Raw genomic sequence first — 26702 nt, forward strand, 5'->3', positions numbered from 1 at the left:
TAATTTTAATCAAATAACATGAATTTATTAATATTTCTATCAAAATCACATATTTTTTATTTTTATTTTAGATAACGTGAGTAAATGATAAATCTAAGATAAAAATTATCATATTTTAGTTCTTTATTTTTTGGGGGCAATCAAGCTAGGGATGGCAACGGGTACGGGTAAAGCCGGGTACACCTATTCCGTTACCCGTACCCGCTATAATTTTTTACCCGTTACCCGGGCCCGTTTACACGGATTTTGAGACGGGCCGGATAACGGGGATACCCGCCGGGTAAGCGGGTTAAAAATATTGGACCCGTTATCCGTTTACCCGGTTTAAAAAAAGGGTAGCGGGTCGGGTAGACCCGCTTACCCGTTTACCCGTTTATAAAATAAAAATCCATCAACAATATAAAGTTTAAAAATAATAAAATTTAGGTGAAAAATATCAAAATGCTACTACAATATAAAGAACATTAAAATTCAAAATAAATAAATAAAATACAAAAGAAGTCTTCATTGCAAATTGATCATTTTCATTGTAAATTTGGTCATCTTCATTGCAACATATTAAAATTTGTTATCTTTTTAAATATTTAAAAGTTAACGGGTCGGGTCCCGGGTAACCGGGTACGGGATGACTATTCCGTTACCCGTATCCGGATCCGTTAAAACCCTAACGGGTATTACCCGTTTACCCAAAAAGAACGGGTATTACCCGACCCGAATAAATCGGGTAACGGGCCGGAACGCGGGTAACGGGTCAAATTGACATCCCTAAATCAAGCCAATAACTTAACTTAATAGTTCACCATCTTTTTAAAAAGTGGATCAAGTTTCATTTTATTAAAAAAATAATCTATCGGACTCGCAATAAATTAATTAATAAAAAATTAAATTTAATTAATTAAAAATTAATGTATTTCTTGATAAAAATTTTGGTTAAAATCTTAAAATGAGTTAGAAAAATAATTAATAATAACACATTTTGTTTTTTTTTTTTTTGTAACAGATTCTCCAAATTTAAAGTTATAGTTTTTTATTTTTATCATGGCGGTTTTCAATTTAAGTTATTTCAAAGAAATAACTTGCATTGTCACCATACAAGTTTCAAGAACATACTACAATCAAACTCTTATCAGTAAAAGAGTAATTGAATAAGAGATTTGTAACTGACTAACTCATTTTAAACATGTGATTTTGGATCTAATCTACGTTTGACAATTTTTAGGGATATAGTCAAATGACTTATGTGGCAATAATTAAGAGGGATTAAGATCTGATTTGCCATTATTTATTAACAAATTCGTCACTTTCGGTAATTATTAACAAATTCATCACTTTCGGCAATAATTAAGAGTAATTGAAGAAGAAGAAGAAGAAGAAGAAGAAAGTGATACCGGTAATTATGACGATCGACCTCGACCTTCGATCTTCGATCTTTGATCTCCGATGGCTATCTAGAGACCGCCAAGCCCTAGCCCGAAGAATCTCTCTCTCCGACCTCTATTCCCTTCCGAACTTTGGCATCGCTATCGACGGCGCCGATGTGGCCGACGGCGCCGATGATTTTTTTTTTCCTGCAAATCCAATGTTTGAATTCTACACCCATTTTAAACTCATTTTGCAATAATCTTAAACCCATTTTTTCCTTCAAATCCAAATGACGGTTTGTTTCCTGCAAATCTAAGGTTCTTCTTCTTCTTGTGCTGAGGAGGTTTCCTGCAAATCCTAGATCCAAAACTTCTTCAAACATATTTTGGTAAGTTCTTCCTATTTTTAACATATAAGAACATCTTTAATTGTTTTTATTCATGTTGAAATAAGTTCTGTTGTGTTTGAATGTGATTTGTTTGTCAAAAATGGCGTTTTTTTTGTTGATTTCCCAATTTTTCCAGGGGTGTCACGAACTAGATTCACTTCATGACAGAAGTGTCACGAATTGGATTCACTTCGTGACACATGTGTCACGAAGTGAATCCAGTTCGTGACACATGTGTCACGAAGTGAATCCACTCCAAAACTTCTTCAAACATATTTTTGGTAAGTTCTTCCTATTTTTAACATAGAAGAACATGTTTAATTGTTTTGATTCATGTTGAAATAAGTTCCATTGTGTTTGGGTGTGATTTGTTTGTTAAAAATGGCGTTTTTTGTTGATTTCTTGATTTTTTTCAGGGTGTCACGAACTGGATACACTTCGTGACAGAAGTGTCACGAACTGGATTCACTTCGTGACACATGTGTCACGAACTGGATGTTTTTCGATGTTAATAACCGTTTTATAATACTCATATCTAATGTGACCGAACGTATACAGCTATGGCAGAAATATGTTTATATGCTAAGCATAGCGGGAAGTGGGTAAAGTCGGGCGTATATCAAGAGGGTGGTACTCTTACGCTTTTACTTCCTACCAATTTGAATTACCCAAGTTTGATGCAAACATTGTACGCTCGGTTGAACATGACCCCAGCAACGCATTCAATCAGCGTCAAACATGAAGCTGGCGGGCTCATACCTCCAACCATAGACGACAACGAAAGTTTGCGATGTTATTTATACCAGAAATGAGGGCTCCAGGGATGAGTCATTCGTTTGGTTTGTAATTCGACACGTTTGTTGTTCATGTTTTCTTGTTTATCCTTGAATGTTTATAATTTCCTTAGTGTTTTGGTATGTATTACATTTTGAATGTTTTGAACTTTATTGGTATTGGGTTTATTGTTAAGAATGGTTTATAAAAAAAAAACCTCATATGTCACGAAGTAATCTCAGTCCGTGACACATCTGTCATGAAATGAGGTCACTTTGTGACAAATAAATTGATTTCGAAACAATACATAAAATTCTAAACTAATTAAATGATTTCAAGACAATACATTAAGTTCTAAACACATACATAAAGGTCTAAACACATACGTATAATCAGACACACATATATACAGTTATAAACACATACGTACAATCATGATCACATAATTTTAAGTAGCCTCAACGTTGACATTTCCACATGTGTGTAGTTTTAGCTCTCTGTGTCGGTATTTATCGGTGGTGATCTTCTGTCGGTACATGTCATGTCCTCCTGTTTCAAATCAGACAAGGGAAATTCGTGCGCCAAAAACTCGGCAGTCTTGATCATAAACATGCCACAATCATTTCTGAAGGAACAAAAAATGCATGCTTAAATTAAAATGTGTCATCAAATTAATAAAAAGTAAAAAATGGACGTACATCCCGAACCCTCTGTGTCCCTAACAACTCATATTCTTCCATAGCGTCTGCATTCATTTAGACTTCCAAACTAAGAGGAGCATCCAATTCGTGACACATTTGTCACGAAATACCGGATCATATTCTGACCCAATTTTTTTGCGATTCAAGTTAAATAAGCACACTTCGTAACAGCTATGTCATGAAGTGAATTCACTTCATGACAGATGTGTCACGGAGTAAATTCACTCCGTGACAGATTTGTATTTCCAAACAAGCTTTACAACACTAATCCTACAATTGCATATCACGATCATCAGATTACCAAAAATACAATCATTTTCAAAACATGATCTCAATGATCGACGCCCTGGAGATGGCAAAAGGCGACTACATTTAATATTTGTATCATCATTTTTTTGGCATCATCCTCTGTATATCTATCACCCATGTAGATCTAGGACTTCAATAAACTAGAAAAAGAAAATAAAAAAATAAATATAACCCAAAAGTACCTTGATAGTATCCTATCTAAAAGCTCTCCTCCTTCACATAACCTGAAAGCGTTCAAATTTGATATCAGTTAATTCTTTATTTCTTAATATGCCATGACGAGAACGTAATTCCAAACCACTGTTTAAGAGTTTACTCCATGACTATGTAAACATTCTCACTGTCTTCGAAGGCGTCGTAAAATATAACGAGATTCCTATTTTGCGCACTCAAAGCTCTCAATATCTTCACTCCTCTTCTTATGTCTTCGATCGCAATGGAAGACATCGTCTGCCGCCAAAATTTTCTCACAATGAATGAATGAACTAACGAACAAGAGTTTCGCAATCGATTAAATCATAAATACAACTTTTCTATAGTCGGATTTAGCAGCGATTCCAACTCCTAACTCATCTATTGCCATGGGAGACCTTATCACCAAATTTCTCGCAATGAACAAGAGCTTTGCAATTGACTATCCAACTTTGAAAGAATAAATAATTCCTTTTTATAGAAATATGCTAAACAACAATTTCAAACTTATCCATTTTAATCAAGATGAATTCAGTAACGAGCAATACAAATCGTCACATCGAAAATTCCAATTAGTGTAAGAAAGTGAAGTGAGAGAGTTGATTACCTTAGACGCCACCGGAGCACCGCCGTCGCTCCCCTCCGCCGTTGCGCCCGCGCCTGGCTTCACCGCGCCATGCCGCCAAGCCAACACCACCTTCATATGCTTCGCCGGAGATGCGGCGGAAATGGCCGCTTGAAAAGCCTCCTCGTCGGAGCGGTCGGAGTGGCCGGGGTTTCCGTCGCTGGAGTTCTCGTTGGAGAGGAGGATTTTCGCTGGAAAAGGTAGTGAGCTGGGCTATGGCTGTAGAAAGGAAGAAATGGTGATTTCTTTTCGGATCACAGTTCATTATCGTCCAGGATAGGGTTAGATGGCTTGGAATCGGAGGGAGATGAGAGAGAAGAGTCGCGTTAAGAGGGTTTCGAAGTGTAGAGACTCATCGAGAGATCGGAAACCCCCAAACATAGACGCTGAAGAAGAAGAAGATGCATGTTTGGGTGGGTTTTAATCTGACCCAATCCCGGGTCAAGACCATCTCCGATGAATAGGAAGAGAGGGAGAGAAAGTGAGAGAAAGAAATCTATGACCGAGTGAAGAAAATGAAGAGGGAATTGGTTTGGATTTTTTATTTAAATGAATTGTGAGGGTATAATAGTCTTTACTCATTGGACTAGGTACTACATGTGTTAAATTTTGGGTTTTGGGCTATATTTGGTAAGTGACATTCATTTAGTATTATTAGTGTCAATCTCCCTTTCCAATTCTAGGAGGAAAAATAGGGGGTGTCTCCACTTTACTTTCTTTTTTGAAAAATGACACATCTAGGAGTGTTCAAATGAAAGAGAAATAAAGTTTACCAATTTTAACCTTGTTTATAAATTCCTATTTACAACTTCTACCACCTAAAAAGCGGATTCACCCTAGTCAAACTACGAACTCAGGGTTTCAAGACCAAAAAGAAATTCTAATAAAAAGCAATAAATCCCTAATTTTCTCTCTTTGCAACGGTACCACTTTTTCCTCTCTCTCCCACCCATTCTCACGTTTACACAACATTTCATCTTCTTTTTCATTCCACCTTCATCTGTGCTCTACTCATACGCCATTGTTCTCTTTCTTTATGTCCCAAAACATTTCGCCAGCTTTTTCAATTTCGTCAGCTTTTTCCAACCATCATCATAGTAGTTCTTGCCAGCTTTTTCCGATCAAGAGAACAGTAGCTCTCGTCATCTTTTTCCGATGAAGATAACAGTAGTGGTCGTTCGCTTCTTCCGATGATTGGGCTGGATTCAAATCTAGAAATTACCGCCGGCTTTTTTTTGTAAATTTTTTCGTCCCATATCTGCATCTACCACCCCAAGCTATAAAGGCAAGTCTCGGATTCTTCATCTACAACGTATAAAATCTGGGAAAACAAAAAGTTTTGAAACCCAGATTTACATCACTGCATTTTTTATACCCAAATTGAACCTGGTTGACGTTAGTTACATATATGTCACTAACCTTGATTTTGTTTGAAGTTTTAGTTACTTTTCTATAACTGATTCCCCTAGTTTTTCGTTTTTATTTACGTTAATGTAACTAATTCGCCACACTGTCAGGTAATAATTAGTGACAAATGTGTAACAAATTTCACTTGTTTTTGTTGTGCAGTGGTGATGAAGTGAGGTATATTTACTTGAGTCAAGTATATCGTTCAATGACTCATAGATGATTATTATCATCCCGGTGGGACGTATGCAGTCCTCATAGGAGTTATCTTTACGTAACTAATGAACTGTGTATACTTCTAGATTAGTGACGTGTATGTAACTATTTATAAGGTTTAGTGATAAACAAATAACTATTTTCAGTAAATTAGTTACTAAATTGTAAATAATAAATTACATATTGTAATGTTTGAAATGTTTTGCAGTTGCACGATTGTGTGTTTTCATAAAAAAACAGTTGTTGGTGACATTTAATAGCAATAAATGCAGCTTTAAACCTGATACATATAAATTGTTGAGGGCATTTAATAGCAATTGCTATTAAATGCCCTCAACAATTTATATGTATCAGGTTTAAAGCTGCATTTATTGCTATTAAATGCCACCAACAACCTTTCTTACAAAACCCACAACAACTAACCGTGCAAAACATTTCAAACATTACAATATGTAATTTATTAGTTACAAGTTTGTAACTAATTTACTGTAATTAGTTATTATTATGTAGCTAACAAACTGTGTATAGTACTAGATTAGTGACGTGTATGTAATTATTTATAAGGTTTAGTGACGTGTATGTAATTATTTATAAGGTTTAGTGACAAAAAAATAACTAAATAGTGACGAACTTGTAAGTCGAATAAATAACGTCAGAAAAAGCGAAAATACAACGACAAAAGTTCATTATCATCACGAAAATACAGACACTTCATGGCTTCCGGTCAACCCCCCCTTGCCGCATGCCAATTGAGAGTTTGAGACAAAAACTCTCTCTCCAATCTTCAGGACTTCCACAATAGCTCCCATTGTTTTCAATTCAGCCTCTCAGTTCTCGTAGAACAGCTCTGGTAGCATGGAGTGAGCGAGCAATATCGGACGATGTCCATACCCACCTGAATGCATCTCTACGTACTTGTTGAATTCAGCGTCGTTGAGGTCATGGGGCTTGTTAAATTTCATGGGATTAAGAGATGAAGGTTACATATAGTATGTCCATTTCGCCGAGTTTGGCACCTCCGCCGTTACCTTCACTGCCGCCACCTCGTTCAACGAATGTCTTGCATTTGTCATCGGATTTGTAGCTTCTATTGGAGAGTGAGACCGTTTCGTGAATGTGAACGATCGTCTCCTCCAACATTTAAAGAGATTATTTAGATTCTTGAGCCTACGAGACCTATTGGACCTATGAGATCTATTGAGCCTCAAACTCCTGAGCCATGCTACCAAGTTTAGTTTGATTATTTATAAGTTCAGAACTACGTCACTATGATTAGTTACAAATAAATAACAAATTTCACTTCATTAGTGACGTGCATATAACTATTAGTTACAAGCTTGTAACAAATTCACGTAGATTAGTTACAAACGAGTAACTAATTCACGTAGATTAGTTACATGTAGATAACTAAACAAGTAATTAAATTGACTTGATTAGTGTCATTCCTGTAACTATTTAAATGATTTTACGACAATCAAGTAACTATTTATCCGGATTCACAAAATAACTACTTATGAAGATAAAAAGTAATTTGAGAGTATTTTTTGGATTCTTGGGCCTAGGATTTTACCTTCGGTACCTCTCTCGTACGGTGAACAACTTAAACTACGAGTTTCTTCGCTTTGCTTTGATACCTCTTTCTATTCTATTCGAGAAAAACCTGATCTTCTTATTCTATAACAAGCCGTATGATTAAGATATGGAAGTATATATAGCCGTCCTTATGATGACATTGCCCATTTGAAATTAAATCTCAAAGGCCGATTATAGAGGTATACAGAGTTACAGACTAATAGGAAAAAATTACACATTACTTGATTCGCTCATCATATATGTAGTGTATAAGAATAAGCACTTCACATGGAAGAATAGGATGTTTGTATTGTCTCGAAGAACCTGCGTTGAGCTGATAATCATCGTTGAAGAAGCTAGTACTGAAGAACTACAACACTGAGCCAAGGATGGCTTTCGGTATCTTTCCAGTCGATCTTCTTTAAAGGTTAGTGTCGAATTGAAATGGAAAAGGAAACTCTTTGGTATGAAATTCAATCACATTCAAAGACTTTGCATATTATCAATTTCGTACTAGTAGTGTTCACTGGGAATCGCTTAGTATAGATTCTTATAAAAAGTTCTCAATGTGGGAGAATGATTTACGATTGCAGATTACTAACGCCGATCTTGTGATCGTTCAAAAAAAAAAGAGAGAAAAAAAAAAGGAAATGAACTCGTTGCCCTATAAACTCTCATCTCTGATCTCCCAAACCCTAAAACACCGCCGATTCAACCCTCACTCGCTCCTATCGAGACCGACGATACACACAGCGGAACGAGATTTCCAGTCTCCGAGTCCGACCAACGCGGCGGCGGTGAAAGCGTTATGCGATTCTCTCAGGCTGGGCTTGAACTGGGATGCTCTCTCGGCCAAGTTCGGAAGCCTTGAGGTCGACGAAGCTCTCGTGGACCAAGTCTTGCTCGAGCTGAAGCGGCCCGGGGACGCGAGACGAGCCCTAGGGTTCTTCCACTGGTCAGCCAAGACGAAAGGGCTTGTCCATGGCGTCGGATCGTACTCCATTGCTATCCACGTCCTCGTCGGAGCTCGTATGAACACGGATGCCAAGGCTCTGATCGAGTCCGTCCTCGTGAGAACCAAAGAGTCCGAGCTCTCGGTGGTGGATTCTCTACTGGCTAGTTTCTGGGTCTCGGGCTCGGACCCGTTCGTGTTCGATCTTCTTGTGCAGTCTTACTCGAAGCTGAGGATGGTTAGCAGCGGCTTCGAGGTCTGTCGGTACTTGAAGGAGAACGGGTTTTGTCCGAGCTTGTCCAGTTTCAACGGGCTTCTAAACGTCGTTGAGAAATCCGGGGATCGGAGCCGTGATTTGGCTTGGGAGATTTACGAGCTCATGGTTAGGTCTAGGGTCTACCCGAACCAGGCGACGGTGAAGATTCTGATCGGATGTTTGTGCAAGGAAGGGAAGTTGAGGAGGAACGTGGACGTTTTGGACAGGATTTGCGGCAAAAGGCGTTCGAGCCCTAATTTGATCGTGAACACGAGTCTGATTCTCGGGGTTTTGGAGAGAGGGAAGGTCGAGGAAGGAATGGAATTGCTGAAGAGGATGTTGACGAAGAACATGGTGTTCGACACTGTGGCTTACTCTCTGGTGGTCTATGCGAAGGTCAAGCTCGGGGATTTGGATGCCGCTCGGGACGTGTTCGACGAAATGCTCAAGAGAGGGTTTCGGCCGAACAGCTTCGTTTACACCGCATTCGTCGGAGCGAGCTGCCTCGAGGGGAGACTCGACGAGGCCGGTTCGCTGGTGGACGAGATGGAGAGGCTTGGCTTGAAGCCCTACGACGAGACTCTCAGCTTCCTCGTCGAAGGCTACGCCGGAGCCGGGAGATCCTCGGACAGTCTGAGGAGCTGCGAAAGGATGTTCGAGATGGGTCTCGTTCCGAGCCTCTCGGCTTTCAACGAGATGGCCAGAGGGCTTTGCCGGGACGGGGACGCGGAAAAGGCGGATTCAGCACTGACTGTCGCGTTGGAGAGAGGTTTTTCGCCGGACGAGGCCACGTACGAGGCGTTGATCGATGGATACGGGAAGAGAGGCAGAGCGAACGAGGTGATCAAGCTTTTTTACGAGATGGAGGCGAAGTCGTTCTCTCCGGGCCCGTCTGCGGTCTCGACTTTCGTGGAGAGCCTCTGCCGAGCCCGGGAACTCGAGGCCGCGGAGAGGTATCTCGGAGCCGTGGAAGAGAAATCGGCGGCAGCGATGGATCATCTGAAGCGTTTGTACGAGACGTTAATCGCCGGCTTCGTCGAGAAGGGAGACACGAGAAAGGCTGATAGGCTTCGGAACAAGATCGCTCTTTTGGGGAATTAGGGCTGGAAAGTTAATTGCTTGGTAAGTAACGAATAATCGTGTCGGAAAAAAAAATATTGGTTATTTTATCCATTCGTAATCTCATCGATGACAAACGTGTGCTTTTTAGTTCCTTGGAAGTCACATGTAGGGAGGCCAACAATTGTCAAAAGCTACGAGGCTTTTTGATTCGCTGGCAAGTTCGTGCTGGTACTTTTTTCTATGTGATTAGAGGCCCTTGTGAAATGACTTGTCGTAAACTTTAAACAGTACTATAAATTAGCGTAAATATTGATGCAATATGACAGGTCAAGATTGAAATCAATGGTTGGAGAAAGAAACAAGCGAAGGCTCGGAAGTTTGAAACTGTCGTAGCTGGAAGACTATTATTCCAGATTCTGTTTGCAAATTGTGTTCTGTTCAACAACCTTGAGATTGTTAATTGCCCGAAGATTGGATCTTTGGTACACCAATCTCACCTCACTCCAGAATCCAGAGATTCGAAGCTTTCCAATTTTAACAAGTGTTTATATCTCAATGTGGCTAGTTCATCGGCTCCATTCAGGTATATTTTGATACCCGGTATACAAAAATATTATGTGTGTCTAAGTATACACAATATGTATTTGATGCATCGATTAGACAAAAGTCTTTCTCGTTCGTAATTGATTTTTTATTATCTTCTTTTGTTCATAAACGGAGCACTTGTTTGATGATAGTTTTCTCGCTTTGTTTTATGTTATGTGAATTTGCAGTACAAGTGAAGATGGAGTACTAATTGCAATGCTAAAGCCGAATAATATTAGACGATTGAAATGATTCGTAGATATAGAGTTTCTTCATTTTATTTGTTCAAATGTGGTTTTGGAGGTCAGGTTAATCATAGAGGCTATGTGTATTGTTACTAATTTTACCCTCCTTTGATACTTTATCACCGGAATTTTTCACAATCGGATTTTGTACCATAATTAATACGCTCGATTCGGAATCCAATTTCTATGTAGACGATTTATGTTTTGGCATTGCGTCAATGTGATTCAATTTGTCTTGAGCTTCCTTGCTATGTTTCTATATACCGAATTATCAATGCACAATTTTATGATTGAATCAAGTATGTTCATATTACACGAACATGCACTGTTTTGTATCTCGTAACTTAGCATTCATGCTTTCTTTCATCTTCTTTTTTTTTTTTTTTTTTTTCTTGTGTCTTGAAAACGAGGCTTGCTTTTTTAAGCACTGGCATAATCGGGGTTACTAAACTCACATTCCTCGTATGTATGACTCAATTAAGACAAGTCAGAGTAATCTTCAAGTGCTGCTTTACCTTTTCAGTATGCGAGTAAATCTGTGTTTTCTTTTTTAAGGTTTTAGTTTCTCCAAATGATTAGTGTATGGAGATCACTCTTTTATTGATTTATTACCAAAGGCCAAAATGGAAGCCGGTAGTAGAAAACTCAAGAGCATGTTTCTTGTTTCCTAAGCTATCAAAGAGCGGATAATGCGAAAATGGAAACAAAAGAGATATGAATCATCATGGTTCGGTTAAAACGACTTATACCTGGCCTTCGAGGTTCACTCACAATTGTATACAAACACTTACCTAGGATTTCTCTCTACAAAACCTCACTAGTGTTTCCCATTGTTTCCCTAGGTTCCCTTGCAAATATGCAATCTATAATGACTTGTGATCTACGCAACCGCTAGTAAACCAACGGCCAGTCTGATATAAGTGTAAAGCCAACAGTACTTTGTAGAAAGATATCATCCGTACTTAAAGTGAATGAATATCAGATCAATCACAGCAATATTTGTACAAACAGCTTATGAATATTATTATTCCACACTTCTGAAACATAAAGAAGCTTGTTTATTACAGTATGAATATTACAGTACCCCTTTCTTGATATGCAGTAACCTGATTATGTGAGATTGTGAGAAACAGACTATTAATCACAATAAACATTAGTTTATTTCTTGTATAATTGGCTCTATAGTAATTGACAGGAAAAAAACAAAAGTGTGTGTAAATTCCTGAAGTTTTAGGAGCAGCACTACCACATAAAGACAGATGGGAAAGCTTGATCTTTGGCCAATCCTTTCCTGTTTATTTCCCATATCTTTGTAGTAAGATCGGACAGCCAGCAATTTTCAGATATTGTAAAGAAGCGAGACTGCTTATTGATCCGGGCAACGATTCAATCTCGGGGCAATCGCAGATCACAAGCTCTTGAAGAGACGATATTCCGCAAATCCAATCTGGAATACTATTTTCACATTCAGAGACTTTGAGGTTTCGAAGAGTGGTAATGTGTTGAAGCCACTCGGGGAAAGCCCCGAGATTTGGAAGCTTTTCAAAGACCACGCTGCGCAGATTCGTAAGGGCTTTGAATTTAATTGAGTCGTTTCCATCGGTAGCGAGTTCAAGCTCTTGACAGGACTCGATGCGCAATTCCTCAAGTGAGGTGATATACTGGATGTGCCTAGAGAGGTAATTTAACGCCGGTACTTGTATTAGTGACAACTTTCGTATTCTTGAAAAGATTTCTCGTGTAGATTGGTTTCCTTTGATCGACGTTTCACGTTCACCACCACCCATGATCTCCCATCGCATAGTTCCGTTGTAAAATTGCGACACGCATTGTGGCGTAGGAGACCCTATCATGTTAAGTGTCTCGAGAGAAGAAAGACTTTGCATCCAATCTGGGAAACATTGGACATCGATTTCGTTGGGACGGTAGAGGCATAAAACCTTCACTCGAGAGAGAGGGTAAAACGTCGATGAAAGAGACTCCGGCAACGAGGCTTCTGTGGTACTTGCCGCCGATGTTGAGCTTTGAAGTCGTGCAATACTCATCGTCAATGTTTGCTCGAACGACTTTCGATCACTAAATCCCAGATTTAACTCCTTAACGTTCAGATAAAGCGCAAATGAGGTTAGCTTTGGGCAATCCCAAATCCTTAAATTTGTAACACAGGGAAAATATGAAGCCGAAAATCCTTGACGGGTATTCTCGGTTGTGCTTGAGCTCTCCTATCCTCTGAATTCGGGTAGACTATCCAATTGCAATTGTTGCAAAGATGGTAACACTGGGAAATAGCCATCTCCAGCGACATTCGTGATGATATACTCTAACTCGTAGCAATTGGATAGAAACATCTTCTTAAGAGAGCAAAGTGGTTTTAAAGATGACAATCGTTAGAACTTCTCCAATCAAAGCTCAACCAAATTTGTAAGTGAGTCGAGCCAACTGGAGAATCTAGTACCATCGTATCTGTCTACGGTCAACTTTCTGAGATTCGGGTGTGGCTTAAGCCCTTCTAGTGTCTTCTCTCGCTCTTTGTCACTACACGCCGACTTCTCATGACTGTTGAGATCTGACCACTTAAGCCGTACAACTCGGAGATGCTCTTTTGCTTTTAGATTCGCATCTGCTGTTTCAATCATAGCTCTTATCCCAAGGATTTCGAACTTTCCTTTCAAGTTGTTTAAGCCCATCAGCTCATCCAACTTGCTGTTACGCAACGCAATAGCCGGGTCTTGGCTCAACAAAAAATATGAAAGCGCTTGAAGGTTTGTCAATTGGCTCATTCCTCTTGGAAGACATAATAGATGATTGTATGGCCTAGTGATGTTGAATTCGATGTTGCTGAGGCTAACCAGCTTCGTAATACCCCTCGGAAGTTCATGAAGATTAGGACAATTATTCAGCTTCAATGTCTGCAAATTGACTAGCTTAGTAACAGTGGTCAGCAAGCTTTTGATTTCATTGTTTGAAAAATCAAGATATCTCAAGTGCCTCAGTCTGCCGATAGTACTCGACACCGTTTCGATACCCAACTTTTGCATATCTAACATGCGCAAGAATTTGAAATTTGAAACAACTTCTTCAGGACTTAGTTTGGACACGTTATTTGAAGCGTCGTCGAGACGTAAAAAAGAGCGAAGTCTTCTTGCCCTCAACAACGAATTCGGTATTGGTTTGGAACACAATGAAACATGGCGGACTTTTTCATTGATCTCTTTCTCATGACTAGGATCTAATAAAAGAAGGTATTCTATTCCAGCTACTTGAATTGCCATATCATGTACAAGATCATGCATTTTGCATGTGACTACCTTGTTCATGATTTGATCAATGTTGGCTTCTTGAAAGAAACATCTTCCAAGTAATTCCAAGAAATGATCATAACCTATATTTTCCAGGCTTTGGCTATTAATATCTGATGATACACTGATAAATCCTTGTGCTATCCAAAGATCAACAAGTGTTTGGACAACAATTTCATGGTCTTTTGGAAACAATCTACAATACGCAAAGCAATATTTCAAATGCGATGGAAGGGAATCGTAACTCAACTTCAATGTCGGCAAAATGTCGTTCTCTTGTTGAGGCAGGCTTGAGAGTTCCTTGTCGAGGAAGGAACGCCATTCTGTTTTGGGATCTCTGATGGACAACATGCTCGCTATCATTCTGATCGCCAGAGAAATCCCCGTGCACTTCTTCACAATCACTTTTCCAATTTCCACAACATCTTCGGACTCTGGTTCTCGTTCATGCTCAAAGGCTATCTTCTCAAACAGAGACCAAGACTCGTCGTCGCTCAGAATCCCTAAACGATACAGCTTGCCTGTGAGCTTCGCTACACATTCACTGCGTGTGGTGACAATCACTCCGCTTTCTCGATCTCCACAGCTCAATAATATTCCCATCAAGTCCCTCCATTTCTGATGGTTCTCATTCCATACGTCGTCCAGTACGAGAAGATATCGTTTTCCACGCAATCTCTCCCGTAGAGTATTGTGTATTTCCTGCATTGTATAATCGCCCACCCTCGTACTTGGGCCGCACAATGATCGGACAACCAATCCCAATATCACTTTGACGTTGAAATCCTCGGACACGCACACCCATATTTTCAGGTCGAAACGGTTCTCGAGGCTCTCGTCGTTGAAGACGAGCTGAGCAAGAGTGGTCTTTCCAAGGCCTCCCATGCCAAAAATGGAAACGACACGAACTCTATCTTCGATATCGTCCTCTTTCTCCAACAACAATTCCAAGACTCTCCTCTTATCCTCAACCCTCCCGAAAACACTTTCATCGACCACGAACGAGTGGCTCTCCCGCCAAAATCTCCTCTCCGGCCTCGCAGTCTCCTCCAACTTGAAGTCTCTCATGTCCGAACAGATCTTATCCAGCCTCTTCCGAACTCTTATAATCTCTCCCCCGAGCTTGCTCCGGAAAATAATCGGGTTTGAGCTCGAACAGAAAACGCGTACATTGTTCCACACTTTGCTCCGACCGGGCTGAGAAGTCAATCCTCGGAGAAGTCCTTCGGCGGCGACATCGTCGACCAAGTCATCGGCGTCGTTGACCACGTCGGCGAGTCTATGGAGCCAGAGTCGAACCTGGTTGTTGTGACCCTGGTGTTTCTCTGTGTCAAGAAGGACGGCTCTGATTGTCGATATCGTTCCTTCCAGTTCTTCGAGGTTGTCTTTGACGCTGTGCACCGATCCGATCTTCTCCACCGCTGCGGAACCCAGTGTTTGGATGATCAGATCGGCCACCGGAGAGAGGAATATTTCTGCCATTGCTGTGTACGATGTTGAGAGAGAGAGAGAGTTGTGATAGCAGATAAAAAGTTGTGGTGTGAGCTGAAAGGACGATCATATAACCATCACAACAATGAAATAATTCGTTGACTATTTATTACTTAACGTGCTCATACGATATGTGACCAGTATTACAATATGATTCAGAGGCCAGCTAACTTGTAACGTTCCTTGGTTGGCAACAGTTTATTAAATATAAGTCAAACACCACAAATATATATATATATATATATATATATATATATATATATATATATATATATATTATACCTGTTGTTCACCACGCCAAAGGCATTCAAAAGTTTTAGAAGCATCACGTTGAATAGTATCTCGATATCTAATGTCAAATAAATTTATCCTTTTACCATAAAGATGCTCTACTTGTTTTTGGTTTCAGACACATAGCGACGAGCCATTTAGATCAATTTTCAAAATAAGAATGGGGTGGATAAGACTCATACGAGAAAATTATACAGGGTGTTATATCACTCAAATTGACTTAACTTAGCAGTAATAATCCAACATAATTATTATGTATGTAATAAAATAGATAATGAATTCAATGCTTACAGCTTTTTAATACAACAGGAGATAGACTAGGGATAAATCTATATTCGTCAAAAAGAAGGGGATACGAATTTGCTCACATCAACCTCTAGTTATATAAGCTGTGTTTACAAAACCTAAATCTGGTTTTCTTGATAGGAAAACAACTCTCTATAACTAAACCCCACCAAAGATGAGGTTAGGAAACAAAAACATTATTATTATGAGTAAACAATAACAAGGACACTAGTTCTTGTCTTCCTTGGGAACATCTTTCCCGGCCTTTGACTCCACTTCTTTCGGTATTTTCTTCTCCGCTGCCCTGAAATGTGACCCGGGAACAACAATATAACACACACAACTCAATATAACATAACACAACTCAAGAATGGTGTGTTCTTTAGTGTAAAACTCTCTAGTTCGATCGTATAAATAAATCCGCTTGTTTTTCACCAAAAACAATCGAGTCCGGGTCGTCCATTCTACTATAGCTTGTAGTATGTTAATATATTAGATAATAGAATGTTATTACTCTTTAATAAGGAGTGAATTACATGAGAAATTAGGTATCAAATCATTTTGAAAAGAATTCTTAAGAAAAAAATTGTGGAGAGTCCTGGGACTCTAGAATTACCGGGGGATTCGATCAATAGCATCCAAATTCATACCATAGTGTAGTATAATACCAATTCGTCTTAAACAGAGTCATTCCGTATTAACAACTTCAATGTACAACACATCTAACTTAGCATCTTTGATTCGATTTCAGAGTCCGGAACCAAGATAAATACCCGTTTGTGTTATCAATTCACGAAAATAATTCAGTTCTTCATCTCAGTCTTGTTGCACATACAGTATGAAGCTAAGCTTTTTAAAAACAAACATTCCAGATTATAACTTCAATTTTAGAGCTAGGTTTTTTTTTTTTTTTTTAATCTATGGCTTAAAATGATATCAATTGACATTACAGAATCACAATTACCTGGAAGCAGACGCAGATTCTTCTTCGAGCCAATTCCTGATGTGCTTGATATTTCGCCGGAGTATCGACGCTGATTGTTTGACGTCGGACCGCATCAGAAGCACGACGGCGCTGACTCCGGCGACCGTTAGAATGAAATTCGTCAACGCCATTTGTACAGAACTGAGAACCAGGCCCTAAAAAACGCATCAACGAGAATGAAATGGCAGAAGATAAAGAAGGACACGTCCATAACGGGACGAATACAAATCGTTCTCTCTCAGAAATACATATATCTTTCTCAACCAAACACAATCGACGAACCAAGACTCACACAGAATCACTACTAAACAAGAAATGACCGAACCGACGTGATTGAGGAAGACTTCTTTGTTGTTCCGCTTCGACAACGGCGACGGAGAAACTCGGCGTAGAACCAAACGGCGACGAGATCTTCTCAATCGGAGAATCACACCTCGGCTTGGATACGAATAGAACAAAGTGAGGGTGTACAAGAATAACCTTATAAACGCACCCTTTTTCAAATATGTCTATTTCTTCCGGATTAAAATATATTAATTATTCGATCAGTAAAAATACTGACTTTTAGTAGTCTTTTCGGAGACACCCGATATATATATATGTATATATATATATATATATATATGTATATGTATATATATATATATATAATTTATATATATATATATTAGAGAAATTTACTCAATTATTACTATTTGATAAGTTTTTTTTTCAATTTTCCATCAAAAACTTAATTTGGCCAAAAATACTAGTAAACTACTTGTACAAATATGATTTTACTTTCAACATGATGTCAACCATTGACATTTATTGTTGACATCTGTAAGTTTTGAGTTCTATGTTTGTTGACATAGATGTCAACAATCGACGTCTATTATAGATATTAATAAAGATGAAATCCCTTATCATTCGTACGTTTCTAAAGGTAGACGAGATTTTTATTTAAACAATGTGTTTTATGGGTCTTCCATAGATGCTTAAATGATTCATGAAATCTGGGATACAGAAACTAGTCTATGATCGCACAACTAGTTCTCGGAATCTGGGATACGAGAACTAATCTGTCTGGTTCCTGAAATATGGGATATGGGAACTACGCTATGGATAACACAGCTAGTTCTCGGAATCTGAGATACGAGAACTAGTTTGTCTGATTTCTGGAATCTAGGATACGGGAACTAGGCTATGGATGGCACAATTAGTTCTTGGAATCTGGGATACAAAAACCAGTCTTAAGATATCACATTAGTTCATGGAATTTATGATGCGGAAAGTTTGACTGGTTCCTGAAATTTGGGATACGGGAACCAATTGTATGTGTAATAGACCAGAGCAAATCACTACCGTGTTGCACAACATGAGTTTTTTTTAGGAAAAAAAAGAAGATAAATTCAAGTGTACGGAAACCAATTGTATGTGTATTGGGCCTAAGCTCACTGGTTGTTTTAGTGATACAGATGAGAGATGTGTGCAAAGTTAGTAGATACGCTAGACGGTTGATTGAAATACATATCCGCACTAACGAGATTTTGTATGTTGCACCTTTTGACCTGTCGGGCCTATATTTGAAGTGTACTCTTTTGAAACTTTAAGCTTACTTTCAGTTTTAGTTTTTAAAAGTGTAGTAGGAAGTGTTGAACATTTTTATAATAATAAAAAAAAAATTGGCTACGTAAGCCACCTAAACTATAAGAATTATAAATTAGCCAACCTTTGGTAAATATTTTGTAAATAGCAAACTTGCATACGTGGCAGCCTATTAACTACCTATTTTTTACATGTTTGGCTGTGTTAAATAAGTTTTTTACTAATCTGCTAATAAGTCCACTTGGCTATTTACAAGAAATTAATCAAATGTGGGCTATATCCTAATTTACTATAGTCATGTGGCTATATAACTTAATAACCCTTTTATGATTTAGATATGTAAGTGATTATCTAGTCTGGAAGAGTTTAGTAAAACCTAATATGAAGTTTCAAAAGCCTTTACATTTAAATAGTTCATAAATCCGTATTTGTCGTGTAATTGAGTAAGAAAAGTGAGTCGCGAAGCCAATTCGTTAATCGTTTTATTTATTTAAAAATTTTATAAAAAATTCCATAAAATTCCTTAGTTAGACGACTTGGCTTTTGACATTTAACCGTTACCATTTTACACTATGAAAACACTATTTAATTTTCCCTAATATATATTCGGAGTTTCAATAAAATGTTACATCTAATTTTTTTTTTTTTTTTTTGGTTTTCACTTGTATCAAGTTTATCCAGTTTATTGTCTATTATTTTATTATACTGTAAGAAATATTTATATCAAATTTATCTCCTAATAAAAAAAAATTATGGTGATTATGAAAAATAGGAAACCCTTCATAATTACATCTCATTTGATATAAAATCATGCTATAACCCCTCTAGCGAAAGACAACATTCGCAAAAGCAAAACCATTTGCGAGATTTCTTATAAGGCAGAAAAAAATAATAATAAAAAATAAAACTAAAAAAAATAAAAAAATAAAAAAACAGGCCTATGTATGTACGGATGGGAACAATGAAACAAACTAAAGGCATCCCATACATTCTTCCTTTTCTCTTTTTTCTTTCCTTTTTCTTTTCTTCTCTATTTTCAATATATCTACCAACGTTAAAATTAGTGCAGGAAATACAACTCGAAACGCCCCAGGAAAAAAAAATTCTAGTGGGAAGAATTGAAGATGACAAAGTTAGTAAAATCACTAATTATTATTAGTAGTCCTACTAGGCTGAATATGTCTTATGATTTTTGCAGATCTCCTTTGCAGAATCGCCAAGAACCATCATTTTGCCTTCTCAGTACATATCTAATCTTGTAAGTGCTGCAATAAAAATAATAAATATTTAAAAAAAACGAGAGAACAATGACATCGTGCAAATTCCGGGTCCGAAACTACCTATAAAAAACATGCTAATTGTAAGATGGAAAAAAGGGTTTGAAGTATATAAAATTGCCTGTAATAATTTGGGTTCTTTCGCTCGGATTCGTCAACAAGCTCCGCTGCTTCCTCCAAGAGAGCTTCAATTTCTGCCATCTCTTCTCCGATCCCATCAGATAAAATTTCAGATCGTAGGACTGACAATTGTAGCAATACGAATTTCCAATGACAAGCCCGAGATGTCGCAGTGTCAGCCAATGCCCGCCACTGAGAAAAAGAAAAAAAATCGAATTTTCACAACCGTGAATTAGCCTTGAACCTTTAAATGTGATCTTCAGTCTCTTTAGTGGTTTGTATTCTCAGTGATAAATTCTTCAATCATTTTTTTTAATCAGAACGTTTATAGCCGTTATAGAAAACTTAAAATTGTTTCTACTGATATCTACTCAAGCTAACTAATTTAAGCACCACAACATCAGTTCTTTACCAGTTATAGCAGCCGATATAATACAACTAATTGGATTGCCCAACAATCAACAATTTTACCACATTACCTACGGCACTTCAATTCTTAAATAGTTCAGATAATTCTCGATGAATTTACCTGATCAAGCATTGAATCATCGAGAATCTCGGGGAGATTCTGAACTTGATGGTCGGGTCCCAGAGCTTCGGCCTTAATTTCTTGCCATTGCATCACAAGTTCCTCAGCTTCTTCTACAGGCATGAGTCTCCGAGACACAGCTCGCACGGAAGATGAGACACCACCACCACCGGTCCACATACTTCGGGTATTTCCTCCATCTTCATTGTTCTTGGACCGCATCGTGACCATAGACATAATTTTCTTGACTCCCTCAGAAATTCCGTTTCCCTTTATATGTGCAGGTACCAGATTGCTATCGATAGCATAATCTGATTGCCAAGCAACAGAACTTGAATGTGCATTTGCTTTATTGGGGACCCGTTTCAAAGCGCTTCTCGTATCATTTACATTCATGCTTGTTAGCCTAAAAGTAGCAAATAAAATGCAACCAAGAACTGCAACCGATGATACTTTTCTGGCCACATGTGCTCGGGCTAACCAACTATCCCAAACTTCGTTGTCATGCGAGCTTAGTTTCCTTTTTAACTGAACTGATGGCGGACCAGCATTGCTTGGGTTGTTGCTCTTCTCTGATATCAACGAACTTCGTGAGTCCGTTGGGGTCAACTGGTTGACAGCCATGCCAAGATGCGGAGAGTTCAAACGTGAAACAGATTCCTCAGAATCTTTACGTTCGGAGAAAAGAGAACTATTCATTGATCTGTGGCCAGCAAAAGACATGGTTTGCGCGGGTCCTGTATTTCTTTTTATGCCAACAGTTCTCTTTTCCGAGCTAAAGAAGTTTGCCTGAAAATTTTACCAATTTTAAACCTCCTAAATGGAGAGTGAAATAGTTCCAACTACTAGCTAATCAATACGAATCTCACCAAAACTGGAGGATGATCTTTTGTATCTGGGAATTGATCGAGGACATTATCTTTTAGCCATTTTTCCTGGCACATTGAACATAAGAGTTTGTCATAAAAGTAAATTTTCCTTCTCGCCATGAGAAAAATTCAAGACTTGTAATATACAGGTGACAGCCTTAAGGTGATGACAGCTTACTGAAGTAAGCAGCGTCACGTACCGAAAACTACTTAAAAAATCAAATTTTGATTCATGAAACTTGAAAAAGAAAAGAAATCGCAGAAAGAGCCAAGATTTAAGAGAAAAAATAAATAAATAAATAACCTTACCAACAACTGGTTTGAGTCAGTAGTACTGTTTCTGTTTCCCGCGATTGAATTCCGTACTGCAGTATTTGAATTTAATTCAACCTGCTGTAGCTTTTCAACCACCTCACCCTTGTTAACCTGAAAGCGATAAATTGCCATATCATGTCATTATGAACAGACAATGGCAAGGGTTGGACAATATAGCCGCAAATAAATAAAGATCTTAAGGACTTCACACATCCAATTTGATATTGCAGAATCTGAGTAAAAGTGTGAGGAACCTGAAAGTAACATATATACCTGGCCAAGAAGGAACAAGCAAAAAGTATCTTCCAGTTTCAGATCGCTTCCCTCTGATGACACCAGACACTCACAAATGGTTTTTGCTTTAGAAATCTGCAAACGTAAAAGGAATGTGTAAAAGTATGGGAATGTTGTGAATACCAAAATGCACAAACAATTATTTAAAAGATTATCATTCTTAGAAATTCCAACAGCATAGTGGCAAATGTGAGTTGTGTGTGTGCGCGTGTGTGTATCAGAGAGAGTAAGAGCGAGAACTAGTGCTAAAAGAATTACCAGCTCTTTTTGCTTGCTTGAAAACCCAACTGCTATGTGTGCTACTAAGACCATATAGAAACAATTTAAGTCAATTACACCTCTTTGATTCTGTGACTCGAGCGATTTCTTATTCTTCCGAGTAACTGCCAAGTCAACCCACGGAAGAAGATCAACTATCTCTGCAGCCATTAACTTCTTAAGCGCTTGGGTCAAGAAGTCTTGCCAATCTTCGACTTGGCAGGATGCCTCTACATCAAGTCCCTGTCTAAGCAATTCACGCAAGGCTGATATAGCTCCTTGCCTCCGTTCAGCATTCTCAAAGGAATTAGCCATTCCTAACAATTCCAAAGTGCAAGCAGGGGCGAGCTCTTCAAGAGATTCCTCTATCTATATCATCAGTCAAAAGTGATGCAAATCGGTTTAATCAGGTATTCTCTACTGCAACTTGAAATTGATGTAGAACAAATCCATCTTTTACCACAAAAAATGTTTACATTAGCAATACAAATAGCAGGTAAGACAAATGCAAACTCGTAATACCACATACATCAAGAATCAGTCTTACCTGAGATAACAGTGTCAGTTCCTCAAACGACTTTTTACTTCTTAGAAGGGACTGAGCACGAGCAAGAGCTTCAAATCCTAGAGATATCTTGTTCTTCTCGAAACCAATCTTCGCGGTCGTACACTTCAAGAAAGCACTCATTCTAAGAAACAGAAGAATAACAAAGCTGATGGAAAAGGAGGGTAATGACTTTTAACCGTGCTGCTAATTACTTACCTCAGCTAGTGCCATTGAAAGAAGTAAATCATGAACATATGGCTTAGCATCTCCATGCTTGAGAGCAAGACGGCCGATTTCTAGAACAAGCTTTATTTCACCAACCTGGATCGCGAAAACATAATACCATCACACCAACCTTTAAAACCAAAAGATATTGGTTGGGGTGAGAGAAAAGAAATTCATTGCTGATTCTTTGTGATAACATTTATGAAAACAAAATTCATACTGCAACTAAGCTAATATTTATATAAGACAGAATCAGATCTGGAAAGAACAAGTGAAAACGGAAGTGTCAAATCAAGGTCTCACAAACAATTTTTAATATCCTTTTTACCAGTGTCAATGAGCTTCATGCTTTTACCTCAAAAAAAATATAGAGAAGTATTACCTCTTGAAGGAGACATAGTGCCCCAGGCAACCAACTCCAAGGTAGTTGAATTGAAGATTTTGGAGGGATCTTTTCCTTCACATTACCAGCATATTCTGGTTCAAAGAGAAGCTTATCTCTCACATCCATCAGAAGATTCTGCAAGTCAAGCAAGAAAAAGAGAACAAATTGTGAACCGAACTCCTATTTACCATTTTCATAACTTGATAAACAACAGAAGATTTAGAATTTTTAAAAGGAAAATAAACGAACATTTCGGAGGAAAAAAAGGAGTTTGATTAAAATTGATGTTCTACCTGGCGCGATACCACAACATCCATGCTGTATCCCTCTTCGATTTCAGAGTTCTTTAAATTCATTACAGACTTCACAATCTCATCCTTCTCGGCTTCATCAGTAACACCAATAAGCTACAAGATTATGATTATTCCTTGTAAGTAAGTTACTAATTGAAACAAAAGGGTTTGTGATCAGAAACACAAGATGAAAACCCTAGAGCTAAAAATAATCAATTCCAAGAAAGAAAAACAAGATCCCCAATCGATAATAGAAATTAGAGATGAATCTTAAATACCATCCGGATATAACTTTGACTGAGAAAGTTTTCAAAGGAAACTGTGCCAAGAAAAATAATAATGAAATAAAGATTTAAATGTGATATAAAAACCGTATAGGAAGCTATTTCTTCGTACTCCTATCTTGCTACAAAGGCAGAGATAAAATCCATCACATCAACAGGGAAATGGAAACAAAGAATTCGTATATTGTGCTTCTTCTAGTGATATATATATATATATATATATATATATATATATATATATATATGTATCCTAATCATACTCTGCGCCTTTGCTCTCCAATTCAATCAACAAAACTGACATTTACAAATCGTTACCAAATTTTAAATCTATAGAAATATATGCTTTAGTATCAGTGAAGTCTCTCACCTGGTAGCAAGTAACCGGGATCTCAAAAATGGCGCGAATCGAAGAAGCGCTCTGAGCAATGCGAGTATCGACGGCACTCAATCTCCACCGTCCGTTGACATCACCACGATCGAGCTTCCTCGAACCGGACCAAACGCAAACCCTAGAACCCCCAATTTCCCTCCGAAGTCGATGTTCTTCCTTGAAACTGTAGTAATAGCCACCATTGTTGTCGTCAATTCGGCATTTCCAACAGGTCGACGGAATTCCCGGCACGGCCCGAGCCATCGCCATTGTTAGAGAACCCTAAGGAGCTTCGCTTTGAACGTACATTACTGTGATTCGCATTGGAGAATAGAAATAAAACAAGAAAGAGCTGTGTTATTGAAGAATTCCGTGGCTTTTAAAAAAGCAGAAATACGACTGTTAAATTGAGAATAGACAGGAATAATATCTCTCACTCTCTTTTTCAATCGCTTTCTCTGTCTCTGAAATTGCTTAACCGGGAATTCTTTTATTTTAATGTGAGAATTAAATGAAATGAAAACGAAATTATGGGGATTAATAAATGGATAGTGTCAAGAACCATTGCTTAAGTCATTTTCTTTCTTCAGGGCTTTTTCTCCGTCTCCGTCAATTTTTTTTTTCCGTCAAATATTTCCTTTATTCGATCAAGTCACTCTTTAACTACATTTTTTATCTTTTAAAATAATCGAGGTTGCATAAAAAAATAAAATAATAACAACTACATCATTTGATCTTTTACATTAAAGCAATGCTATTTGGCACGGACCACGATTTTTGACGATCCACTCAGCATTTAACACGTGGATGTTTATCACTTTTTGGTGGGCACGTGGCAACCTCTGAGTGGATCGTCAAAAATCGTGGCCCGTGCCATAAATCATTACCGTTTACATTAAGGTCATTTCTTTATGACAGTGGACGTTTATTTTTCGATACCGTCTACCCTGATATTTAATTTAAAATTTTGAGCCCAAATTCCTCAAATAAAAAAAGTTTTGAGCGCCTCACTAAAACCTCATCGAACATTCTTTTTTGGAAAGACCAATAGAGAGAAGAGTATCTATGCTTCTATTCAACGGGTTCCACTAAAACGTGTTCCGCATAAGGGGCGGAACATCCCTTTCATAACAAAACCCATGATTATGGTCCATCATTTTCCATTTACATAAACCATGAACAGAGCCATTAAAATGTCTCGGAATCCAGCCACAAGTAGCTGCCAAGAACACCTTACTTAAATCAATGATGCTGTCAAAACGGGGCAAAAGTTGCAAATATGACAACTTTTAGACGTAACTAAACTCTTCATATAATGCTCTGGTTGTCCTCTTCGAATTTCACCTTTTATATGTTCCACAGTTTTGCGGTAAAGCCACCATGTATACCACTTGCATTTTAGCCTTCGAAGGCGAGCAAGTCAGAATCCCACTCCTCCACATTCAGAGTGTCTTACCTCTTTGGTCTCTCGCAATGGTTCTGATGGCTGACTCCATGTCTTTAAAGTTTAAGCGCAACATCCATATTGATTTTGACAAACCCACTACTTGGTCTTCTCCACTTCTCAAGCATCCCGATCTCGCGCACCTAGAATTCATAATTCATGCTAGAGCCCCGATCATCCTTGAGAGCATGACAATGCTCCCCTAGACCATCATAGATGTTATAGATGCTATGATTAAATTGTGTCTCAAAAAATCTATGAAAATCGAATTCTGTCATAACCAAAAAATCGCTCTACGATCAATCACAAGTTTTGTGTTAGACGGCATACTCATATTCGAATGTATACACAGTTATTGTATCAATCACCATGAGATCATTTTGTTTTGTGATTTTTAAGGTTCATAGTAATACCATGAACTACATTATATCACATGACATGGTAGAATGAATATTAGATATAATGGTAAAGAAAAATGCAACTTTTAGCTACACCATCAAAGTCTCCCGTAGGAGTGGCTAATGTATCATAAATTTCGTTAATGATCGGTCATTTATGAAAGTAATCGAGCTTGATAATAATAATAAAAAATACAAATTGTTTTCAAGTAAAAGTTGTCACTCCTAACATTTTATATGTTGTGTTTAGCGCTGATCTCTCTAACATGCATATGATAGCGCCGATCTCTTCGTTGTGATAGTTGTTTAGCATCCGCTTTAGGGTCACCACTGCATCATCATCCATCACTCAATCTTTCATACCATGCAAGTCCTCTATCCACTTCGCCAAAGTTCAGAGAGAGAGAGAGAAAAAAAAATTGCTATTTAATGAATAAAAAGATCTCAAATTTAGAAATTTTGAATGTTAATTAGTTTTTTTTAATTCAAATTCAAATATGATTACTTAAT

At 38.1% G+C, this 26702-nt stretch overlaps 4 protein-coding genes across 7 annotated transcripts; 1 reads left to right on the plus strand and 3 right to left on the minus strand.

Annotated features, from left to right (window-relative positions):
• Positions 1-7612: 7612 nt before the first annotated feature.
• On the plus strand, positions 7613-10927 carry LOC149383914 (Pentatricopeptide repeat (PPR) superfamily protein). 3 transcript variants are annotated; one of them, XM_089629621.1, is made up of 5 exons: positions 7613-7973; positions 8140-9876; positions 9965-10044; positions 10143-10399; positions 10590-10926. In XM_089629621.1, the coding sequence occupies exon 2, from the start codon at positions 8197-8199 to the stop codon at positions 9853-9855; it is 1659 nt and encodes a 552-aa protein (XP_089485747.1). In that variant the 5' UTR covers positions 7613-7973; positions 8140-8196; the 3' UTR covers positions 9856-9876; positions 9965-10044; positions 10143-10399; positions 10590-10926. The 3 variants fall into 3 exon arrangements, with proteins under 3 accessions (XP_089485747.1, XP_089485745.1, XP_089485746.1); XM_089629619.1 differs by lacking the exon at positions 7613-7973 and having other exon boundaries at positions 7986-9876; positions 10590-10927; XM_089629620.1 differs by lacking the exon at positions 7613-7973 and having other exon boundaries at positions 7986-9876; positions 10148-10399; positions 10590-10927.
• Positions 10928-11941: 1014 nt separating this feature from the next.
• Positions 11942-15436, minus strand: LOC149383915 (putative disease resistance protein RGA3). Its single transcript, XM_089627945.1, has 2 exons — positions 13056-15436; positions 11942-12857 (listed from the first exon to the last, which is right to left on the minus strand). Exons 1-2 carry the CDS (start codon positions 15425-15427, stop codon positions 11942-11944), a joined length of 3288 nt encoding a protein of 1095 aa, XP_089484071.1. The 5' UTR covers positions 15428-15436.
• A 529-nt stretch (positions 15437-15965) lies between these two features.
• Positions 15966-17494, minus strand: LOC149383916 (uncharacterized). Of its 2 annotated transcripts, none has more exons than XM_089629208.1 (3): positions 17323-17494; positions 16977-17152; positions 15966-16316 (listed from the first exon to the last, which is right to left on the minus strand). In XM_089629208.1, the coding sequence occupies exons 2-3, from the start codon at positions 17126-17128 to the stop codon at positions 16241-16243; spliced, it is 228 nt and encodes a 75-aa protein (XP_089485334.1). In that variant the 5' UTR covers positions 17129-17152; positions 17323-17494; the 3' UTR covers positions 15966-16240. The 2 variants fall into 2 exon arrangements, with proteins under 2 accessions (XP_089485334.1, XP_089485333.1); XM_089629207.1 differs by having other exon boundaries at positions 17290-17492.
• A 2022-nt stretch (positions 17495-19516) lies between these two features.
• PARC6 (plastid division protein) lies at positions 19517-24855 on the minus strand. The gene is made up of 13 exons (XM_089629270.1): positions 24788-24855; positions 24348-24661; positions 23697-23810; positions 23401-23538; positions 23010-23114; positions 22794-22916; positions 22247-22615; positions 21968-22063; positions 21689-21805; positions 21380-21445; positions 20511-21299; positions 19983-20173; positions 19517-19849 (listed from the first exon to the last, which is right to left on the minus strand). Exons 2-13 carry the CDS (start codon positions 24618-24620, stop codon positions 19768-19770), a joined length of 2463 nt encoding a protein of 820 aa, XP_089485396.1. The 5' UTR covers positions 24621-24661; positions 24788-24855; the 3' UTR covers positions 19517-19767.
• Positions 24856-26702: the final 1847 nt, after the last annotated feature.

Source organism: Urtica dioica, chromosome 10 (genome assembly GCF_054948205.1).
Source record: "Urtica dioica subsp. dioica isolate 48M chromosome 10, U.dioica_male_clone48M_v1_H2, whole genome shotgun sequence".
Classification (NCBI taxonomy): Eukaryota; Viridiplantae; Streptophyta; class Magnoliopsida; order Rosales; family Urticaceae; genus Urtica; species Urtica dioica.